Here is a 9,602-nt window from a genome sequence, read left to right as displayed (position 1 = left end):
TGTAAACTCAGTGTGAGACTAGGAGTTGCCAGTTATTATCCCCCCATCTAAGTTTAACATCTTTAAATAACTCTTGTGTTATTACCTTTTTATGTGAATTAGGTGACGGTTTATAGAACGGATCCTTAGTTTTGCATTTCATGATTCAGACCCATTCCATTTTATCTCACTCCATTCCATTTTATCTCAGTCCATTCCATTTTATCTCAGTCCATTCCATTTTATCTCACTCCATTCCATTTTATCTCAGTCCATTCCATTTTATCTCACTCCATTCCATTTTATCTGAGTCCCTGCAATGTACCATCACACTTCCTACCTGATCCCTGGGTTTCCTATCTCCGTTCCTCCTCCTCTGTTATAGTCCCTCCGAACTTTGTCTTTAGGTAATGTTTTCCCCCTCCATCCCAAAGGATCGATGATGCTAAGGTATGCACACATCAGTAGTAGTATTGTGCCCCTTATAGACCTGAGAATTGAACCACTGGAGAGAATTCAGTGCCAGATCAAAAGAGTGACCAAGGACCATAGTTTCAACAGTCTCTGTCTAACTAGCAAGTCTAATCTCCATCATGATTTTGAGGTTCGTTCCACATCAACATCCCCACTCTATTCAGGACTTTCTAATATGATCCCTTTCAGAGCAGTTGGTAGTGGTAGCTGGACCCCAGCTAGTTCGTCAGGTCTCAGGGTTGGGGAGACTGATGTTTTCATAGTCCATTCCATTTTCCTCACTCTTCTTTCCGCCATCTAGGGAAGGATCAAGAGTTGCACCTCAGATGATTGCTTATAAACATTTAAGATCCCAGTCACTACTCACTAAAATAGGAGGTAGACTTTGTGAACTATGTTATGCCAATTAACCTTGGTGCCCCCAAGACCAGCGACTCATTCTTAAAAGGCACCTGGTTATGTCCAAGAAGTTTTCGTAGGTGTATGTTCCACCATGTCCATGCATATGCTTGGATGTTAAACCTATATATCCATAAGGAAATGTTCCTACACTCCCTCCCACGCCTGTGCAGCTCATGTGTCTATCTGTGCTGTTTTAGATCACCAATATTGTAGAATTGTGTATTCAACCATATTTATTTCTGCTCTTTAACTCTTACACTTCTCCAGTTTTCATTCCCCACCTGCATCGTATTTTTGTCAGCTTCCCTCTTGTTGTACCTTGCTTTTCCCTTCACCCAAGTTCTTGAAATCGACCGGATTGCCTCTCCATTGGAAAGTTCTCTAACTACACTATTTCCTTTACTTTGTAATTGTCCTCATTTGAAATTGGCATCAATGTTTCCCTTATTTTCAGTGTTGTAGGTTTGTTTTACTTTGCATACTTCAAATTGCACTAGTGTTTTCATAGAAGTCCTGTTAGTGAAAGCACTCGGCGACTAACTAAAAGCTCAGCAATTTAAATCCATAAGCCACCTCATGAAAAGAATATGTGGCACTCCGCTTCAATCAAGATGCACAATCTTGGAAATCCTGTGGGGAGTGCTGTTCTGTCTTAGAGTTGCTGTGAGTCAGAATCCACCCAATAGCAGGCGTGGATAGTGTTTAAAAGGGGAAATGAAGCTATTGTTTGTAAGACTTTTAGAAGTAAACTACTCCATATAATCCTTATATTTAAAGTATACCCATAGAGACAGCAAAAATGAAGTCAATGCTAAATGAGATTATGAACAATCCCGGAGGTAGGTTTGAGCAGGGTAAACAATAGAAAGTGGTTCTAAAACATTTCTAACTGAAGACATTTTTTGTGTAGGCTGTTGTGTGCCATCAACTTAACTCCAGCTCACAGCGGCCTTATATGATGGCCTAGAATGAATGCCCCACTGAGATCCCTGTGAGAGTTATCAAGTCTTTCCTTCTAAAATTTTTATCTTTCCTTATTTTGAGTTTTCATGGGTCCAAGTCCCAGGGTAATGGAACCTGTACTTCACAGGCTGTGTACCAGAGAATGCTGCCCTGATGAATGAATGATTGGGCAGGCAGACAGTCCCTGATTTTTGCCAGGTGGGGTGGAACTCCCAGCCAACTCGAGCTGTGATCTTTGAAGACTGTGCTGTCCCCGTGGCCAACAGAATTGGGAGCGAGGGGCAGGGCTTCCTGATAGCCATGAAAGGACTGAATGGAGGGAGAATCAATGTTGGTAAGAACGTGGAAGGGTAGGCTGGAAGGTAATGGCCTGGGACCTATTGCACTATCCCTCTGGTTCCATTGGCTCGCTTCCTTTCCAGCCTCCTGCTCTCTGGGGGCTGCTCATGCTTCAGTCATCCTCACCCGAGACCACCTGAATGTCCGCAAGCAGTTTGGAGAACCTTTGGCCAGTAATCAGGTAACCTCCCCAGTCTCTGCATTTGCTTTCCACTGCTTTTGGCCCATGACACCTATTCTGTGACCCACATTCTCTGGGAGGGGAAGGCTTTGATGTCTCTGGAGACCACCACACATCTTAGCCAGAGCTTGTGCATCATTTCTTTTTGTGTGTGTGTGTGTGTGTGTGTGTGTGTGTGTGTGTGTGTATCATTTCTATTGATGACTTTTTAAAAAGGAGTTGATACATTAAAATGCGCAGGGCAAATGAAATGGAGTTAGACCTTACAATGCAGTAAATGTTCTCTGTAGAAAGTGCAAGGGACTGAGGCTTTGGGTCAATCTTAGCAAAGACATTTCATGGAGATTTTTCGTAGAGGGCCCCAGATAAGTGGTGGTCTAAGTACCCTCTTCCCACTCCTCCCTGTCCCTGGCATCTTGTCAATTTTCCTCTTCCATGTTTCTGCAGTACCTACAGTTCAAATTAGCAGATATGGCAACAAGATTGGTAGCTTCACGGCTCATGATCCGCCAGGCAGCCATAGCCCTGCAGGAGGAACAGGAGAATGCTGTGGCCTTGTGCTCTATGGCCAAGCTCTTTGTGACAGAAGAATGCTTTACTGTAAGTGATCCCGCTGGTGGGCTCTCCTGGGATGGTGGGGAGCAGCCTGAGGATTTTGAGAGGCATTAGCCACCTTTAGAACCCAGCAAACGTTGAAAGGCCTGCATGGAAGCTCTCATAGCTAGATTTTCAACCATTATACATTTATTACATTATTGCGATTTAATTGTATACTCGACAAAACAGTACTTCTGGAAGGTCCATTGCAGCCCAGGACCTCTTGCTCAAAACAAGCATGGTGCCATGTTTAAAATGTCGGAAAAAGTAATTCCTACACTAAGGCTGCATTGCCACTAGATGGCACCTTAGTGTCATCAGAAGGGTTGGGGACACTCCTCCCTGGCAAAACGTCAGCCAGAAGGGAAGCTGAATTGTCCATCTGGGTAGGCTTATAGGTTCAGTAGTGTGGGAGGAGGCAAAGGAGACGCGAAATCTCAAGCATAACGTATAGGGCACACTTATTAAAAGTCTTCAACAACACAAAGGACAAGACAAAGGCTCATTATCTGGATGAGGGAGACGCTTAGCATGAGATCTTAATGGCATCCAAGGATTTACCAAAAACAGCTGCTTAAGTGTGGCATGGGAGGGCCGAGGAAAGGCGCAACAGCATAATTGGCTGCTGATCAGTAAGTCACAGTTGCCAGCAGGACTGCAGAAGTGCAGATGGGACCGTGATTGGGACACTTTCAATACAAGATTGGTTCAAGGCCCTCCAACTAAGATAGTCAGCGTGTGAGTGACTCATGACCAAGCAACCCCAGGCTGCACCAAGGCAGATCCGGTTACCAAGGGAACGACCGCTGCCCCTGCGCCTGACCATGTGGAGACTCAGAACTGGATGTGCAGCTTTCACAATAAACTGTTTGAAATTCATTTGCCTGCTACAATTTTTTAATGCTGATACTGGAATTAGGTTCTTGTCTTAACAACAGGAAGATTTACTTTCTATTTATTGCCCACCCTACCTTACCCTCCCACCCCAATGCATAGTAAGCATTTTATTTTTTTATTTTTTGCATACCAAGCAATGTAATCCAAGATGTCCGAGACTCTGCACGTGCTCTGTCCAAATCTCCACCTTTGCTCCCCTGCCCTGTCTCATAGTAACTTCACTTGTTGGCTCTGAGCAGACCATGGAAACTCTAGGGGACTAACATAGCTGTGTATTGTGGGTGGATGTTTTCCTCTTTAAACTGGGTGACGATTTACAGAGCAGACCAGTTTCCCATTTAGTAATTCAGATACCCTGGGTTTCATCTCATTAATTGTAATCCCCACAATGTCATATCATTTACCCCACTTCCTCCCTGTGTTTTTGATTCTATTTCTCTTCCCTTCTTAACCCTTTGAACTTTGTCCTTGGGTAGATGCTGCCTTTGTGATCACAAATGGTCGATTATTTTAAACTGTGTTCCCGTTTCAATTCGGAGAGCTGCTTTTTGGCTAAAAATTGAGCCTTGGGGAGAGTTCATTTCCAGACTGGACAGGTGCCTAATGGCCATAGTAGTCTTGGGGGATTCCACCATTCCCTTTCCCAACTCTTCCTCTGTAATAGTTTGTAACAGGCTGCTGGATTCAGGGGCAAGGATAAGGAGATTGTCACCTGTTCCACAGTTGACATTAATCCCTGTCTCCCTATAGATATGTAACCAGGCCCTACAGATGCATGGAGGCTACGGCTACCTGAAAGACTATGCTGTTCAGCAGTATATGCGAGATTCCAGGGTCCACCAAATCCTAGAAGGTAAGAGTCTCCAAAGGTCATTCATGTCCTTTCACAATGGCTTTAAGACCAGTATTTCTGCCCTCATGGTGATGGGTGCTCAGGGTTCCACTGGGCTCTGCCTTTCAGACCCCTTTCTTTAGGAGTCCTCATGGTGTAGAGGGTTATGAGTTGGGCTGTCAACTGCAAGGTCAGCAGTCTGAAACCACCAGCAAGTCCTTGGGAGAATGATGATGAGACTTACTACTCCCCAAAAGATTTACTCCTAGAAACCCACAAGAGCATCTCTGCTCTGTCTTGCCTTTAAGGTTCACTTTGAGTCAGAATCAACTTGATGGCAGTGAGTTTGGTGTTTGGGGGTTTTTTGGTCCCCCAGTCTCTCTGTGCTGGTAGTGGTCTGTTGTTGAAATAGAAAGAACACTAGGCTGCGAGTCAGAAAGCCTGGATTGTAGACTTGCGTCTTTTCTGTCATCATGCATACGTCCTTTAACCACTCTGGTTTTTCCTTTTCTCTTTGTATGTTTGAGAGAAGGGTCAAACTGAGATAATACATGAAGCACTTTGAAAACCATTGCAGTGACTTTTCTTTACTGCTACAAAGTACTTGGTCTTCAGGGCTCCCGCACTGCTATACAGTAGTTTACAGGGCAGAGATGACCAGTTTTTCTCTACAAATTATCTGCCAGAAGGTCTGAAACAGTGTTGCCCAAAATGGGTGAGCCATTCCCCTGGGGAGGGCTGGAATGATCCAGGGGAGGTGAAAACGCAGATACTTACACTTTATTCTGGATTATGAGCCATAGTAGAAAAGTTTTTAATTGCCAGGGGACACTTTTTTTTTTAAGGCAGTAAGCCAAATAAGTTTGGAAACCTATTGCCTAAAGGATATCTGTATCATCACTGTAGTGTGTTGTAATAAATAAGTTGTGAGTGTCTACTTGGTAGTCACAGATATTCAGATCAGCAATTGGGACTGAATTAAGAGTCAGAGTGTATTACAGCCCCCTTTACTCTCTCCAGCTAGCACGACAATGAAAAAAAAGTCAAAACCACTCACTGTCGATGCCAAGTCATAGAGACCCTATCGGGCAGGATAGACCACCTCCTTTGAGTTTCCAAGATTATACCTCTTTGCTAGCGTATAAAGCCCCGACTTTCTCTCAAGGAGCGACTGGTAGTTTCATACTTGTTGATCAACAGCCCAACTCAGAACCACTATGCCACCAGGGCTCCTAGCATGCTAAGTGGCGTTGTTAAACTCTAGGAAAAGCAGCTGAGGCAGCAGGGGCTCTCCTCTGTGGCTTTTCCGGAGTAGTGCGGGCTGCTTTAATAGAGGTCATATGTAGAAAGGAGAAGCTTGTTAGCACGTTAGTTTTCCTCTGCATCTCAAAGCAATCCTTCTCAAACTTGAGCTTGCATCAGAATTACCTGGAGGGTCTGTTTCAAACACAGGGCACTGCACTCCGCTCACAGAGAGTCTGCTTCTGTAGGATCTTAGGGTCTGGGCATTTGTACCTATTAGTTTTCAAGTGAGGCTGCTACTGCTTACTTAGGAATCACAATGATACTTAATGCTCTAGTGTTGTGTCCTAATAATGTGCTCTAAAAGTTTATGGTCGACTCTAACCTCATTCCCAAAGTATGTTTATGAGCTCAGTCCCAAACACACACATTACATTTCTCCTTTCTCATTTTCCCTATTAGTCCTGAAGGTATTTCTCACACAGATTTTGTGAGTATGGAAAACTACCTTCATTCCAAGTCTATCTTTTAACCTAGAGATAATGGGAAAAGCCAGATCCGTGTATCTTCTGATGACACCATCATCCACTTCAGAAGAATCGGTGCACCGACCATGATGGCTTATTTCATCATGGACTTTGCTATTGAATCTGAAACTTTGGATATGATTTTATTTCAGATTGTGTACTTGCTCATAGCTCAAGCAGGTTCATATTTGTTTGCGTTACTGGCCCCTGGTAAAAATACACCACAGACTGCCTTCCTCAGGGAAGAGGCTTTTGTTCTTTTGAAATGTAACTTTTGGGTAACCAAGGAAATCATGTAAACTTGTAAAATATAGGAAAAATAAAAGACAAATTTACGCACTTTTCAGCATCTGGAATTAATAGTTTGTTATGTTTTCTTTTGAACATTTTTTTTCTGTTTGTGTGTATACATTTTTAAAAATATTAGAGTCAGGAATACAATTTTGTCTCCTACCACTTTTAGTTAAGGACTTTTACCCTAACAGGATTAAAAACTCTGTCAGAGAGTTTGTTTTTTTGTGTTTTTAAGTAAATATGATTCATTACTTCTGGACATTTTTCTGTACTTTGAAGTCTGATAAGTTCCTCCCTTCCAGTGATAAGTGCATTAATCCTGATGTAAACCCACAGCTACACTGAGGTAGCCCCGCTCACCCTGGTCAGCGCTCTGAGCGCCTTCACCCTTGCTGCTGCCAAACCCTTCATTCCTTTTCCTGCTTACAGGTAGTAATGAAGTGATGCGGATGCTCATCTCCCGAAGCCTGCTGCAAGAGTAGTGCTCCAAGATGCTACTCCAGCTTGGCTTCGTGTGCAACAGGATTCACTGTCAAGTCTACCCAGGTAGATACGTGACCGATGGCTCTTGAATTGAAGGCGAGGCTTTGAAAGCACCAGACCATTTCTTCTGTATGTCGGCAGTAGCCTGCTCTAGAAGCGGAAACCAGCAGAACTGAAGGAACCGTCTAGATCAGAAACAGCAAGAAGATGTATGGCCTTATTCTCCTAAGGCCAGAAACATAACCCATGAAGACTCGCTAGCAAATCAAAAGTCCTTTCTGGGAACCACGATGTCTGTCTGGATTCGTCTGCATTTTGCTGCTTCTCTGGACTCACCGTCTTCTAGGCATTTGGGCATCTTAACAGAGGGCTCTTCCTAACTATCTAGTAAAGGTGTGGTAAAGGGGAAGGAGAGAAAAAATACCCTCCTTGCCTGTTCTCTGTACCTTGACTTAAAATGCAGGTTACTGTGGGTAACACTCCTTCTGTAATGACCTTCTGCTTATAAATCAAGATATAATGAGTGTTTGGGGAGCTCTACTCTGAAGCTATGATGAAGTGTCTCCCCACTCTACATGACTCAAAATGAAGAGATTGAGATTATTAGGAACTTTCCATTTATATGATACTATAGGAACAATAAAGCTGACTTGAGTAATGATGGAAATATTTGTGCTTTTTAATTTTTAGTAACATGTTGAAGAGGGATGATATTCAGTATTTCTGTAACTTATCCTCTTTCATAAGTATTTTGAACAATTTATTTTTTTTGTATCTGGATTTCTTATTTCTTCCTTGAATATGTTATTATTTTAAATACAGGTAATCCCTGACTATAATGGAGTTTTATTTTGACCACACTGCCCTAAGTTGGTTCTAAAATAAGTCAAATATTGTTGGTTTTATTTTGTTTTCATGGCCTGCCATATGGTGGTATTGTTTTTGGGTTTTTTTAAAATTTTTTTTTGTTGTTGCAACTAATCAGCTGTGGGCTAGCCAGCCCCCTCTCAATTCAGCCTTAGACATGGGCTTGCTTGGACCCTCCCTAAAGTGGGCAGCGACACCTTTCAGGTGCCCTGCCCCCCAAAGACAATGGTGCCCATCACCTGTCATCAAGCTGCCAGGATCTTGTCACTTTGCAAAATGACTTAGCAGGGAACCCCCCTCCTCCGCACCCTTCAGGTGGCCCGGGTCAACAGGTGCAATAGAACTGTGGGGCTAGCAGTCAGTCAGGTGGTTCACGTCAGATTCCTGAGCCTAGACATAGCCCCTCTTCTCTGTCCTCTAATGACACAGCTGCAGCAGGGTGGCCACGCTGCAGTGCCTCTAGGGGCAGTAATTTTTTATTGTGAATTAGATCATCATGCTTGTATTTAACCATTTAAACAATTTATCAAATCTCCCAATAGCTCACTTTGTCCCTCCCTTTTTTCTCTTTCTTTTTTCCCTCTTTTAGGATATTACCTTCCCCTTCACCTAAGTTAGCCCTGGTCTACCTTTCAGTAACTTAGAGCAGTGGTTCTCAACCTTCCTAATACCACGACCCTTTAATACAGTTCCTCATGTGTGGTGAACCCCAACCATAAAATTATTTTCGTTGCTACTTCATAACTGTAATTTTACTACTGTTATGAATCATAATGGAAATATCTAATATGTAGGATGTATTTTTATTTTTACAAAAGCATAGTGATTAATCACAAAATATGTAATTATAAATTGTGAAATTTATTTCTAAATATAAATAAATGAAATTTTGTCTTGAAGCATGGTGTAGCATAGGTAACAGTCTTCATGCTGGGTACTCATATTTGGGCGTATCTGCAGGTGAGCGGACCCACCTGGAAATGGATAGAGGAGCGGTGTCTTGGTTCTTAAATGACCCTGGTGAAAAGGTTGTTCAACTCCCCCAAAAGGGTCTCAATCCACAGGTTGAGAACCGCTGAGCTAGAGGACTGGAATATAGCCTATTGATAGAATAGCGTCTAGCCTACTGCTTCCTCTACCTTCTCTTTCCCTCCACTTCCTAGTAACCATCAGTCTGTTTCCTTGGACATGAAAAATTGTATCCTGATTTTTATCTAACAGCGGTCTCATACAATATTTGTCCTTTTGTAATTGACTAACTTCACAATCAGCATGTTACCCAAATCTATCCATGTCACGAGGTGCTTCATCATTGTTCTTTAACAAAGGGTAGAATTCCCTTGTGTGTAGGTACCAACGTTTATTTAACCATTCTTCTACTGATGGGCATTTAGGTGTTTCCATCTTCTTGCTGTTGAGAATAGTGCTTTGGTAAGCATAAGATCATCTGTTCATATCTGTTCTATTTTTCATAGGGTATATATTTAAGTAGTGAAATTACTAGGCCAAATTAAATTTCTATTCC

The 9,602-nt window shown here is 42.7% G+C and overlaps 1 protein-coding gene and 1 non-coding gene across 2 annotated transcripts in view; one reads left to right on the top strand and one right to left on the bottom strand.

Moving 5' to 3' along the window:
• Positions 1–7,877, top strand: part of ACAD8 (acyl-CoA dehydrogenase family member 8) — a 24,921-nt gene extending 17,044 nt beyond the window's left edge. The window contains exons 7-11 of the mRNA XM_004714210.2: positions 2,017–2,152; positions 2,241–2,338; positions 2,786–2,938; positions 4,583–4,685; positions 7,157–7,877. Coding sequence (XP_004714267.2) covers positions 2,017–2,152; positions 2,241–2,338; positions 2,786–2,938; positions 4,583–4,685; positions 7,157–7,209 — 543 coding nt within the window. The 3' untranslated portion in view covers positions 7,210–7,877. The remainder of the gene's footprint in view (positions 1–2,016; positions 2,153–2,240; positions 2,339–2,785; positions 2,939–4,582; positions 4,686–7,156) is intronic.
• A 542-nt stretch (positions 7,878–8,419) lies between these two features.
• LOC115871392 lies at positions 8,420–8,547 on the bottom strand. The gene has a single exon (XR_004047268.1). It is a non-coding gene; the product is annotated as a small nucleolar RNA SNORA17 (small nucleolar RNA).
• Positions 8,548–9,602: the final 1,055 nt, after the last annotated feature.

Source organism: Echinops telfairi, unplaced genomic scaffold (genome assembly GCF_000313985.2).
Source record: "Echinops telfairi isolate 266 unplaced genomic scaffold, ASM31398v2 ScPeMD7_5592;HRSCAF=6446, whole genome shotgun sequence".
NCBI lineage: Eukaryota > Metazoa > Chordata > Mammalia > Afrosoricida > Tenrecidae > Echinops > Echinops telfairi.
Note: the sequence above shows the minus strand (reverse complement) of the source record. Positions and strands in the feature narration are given on the sequence as shown.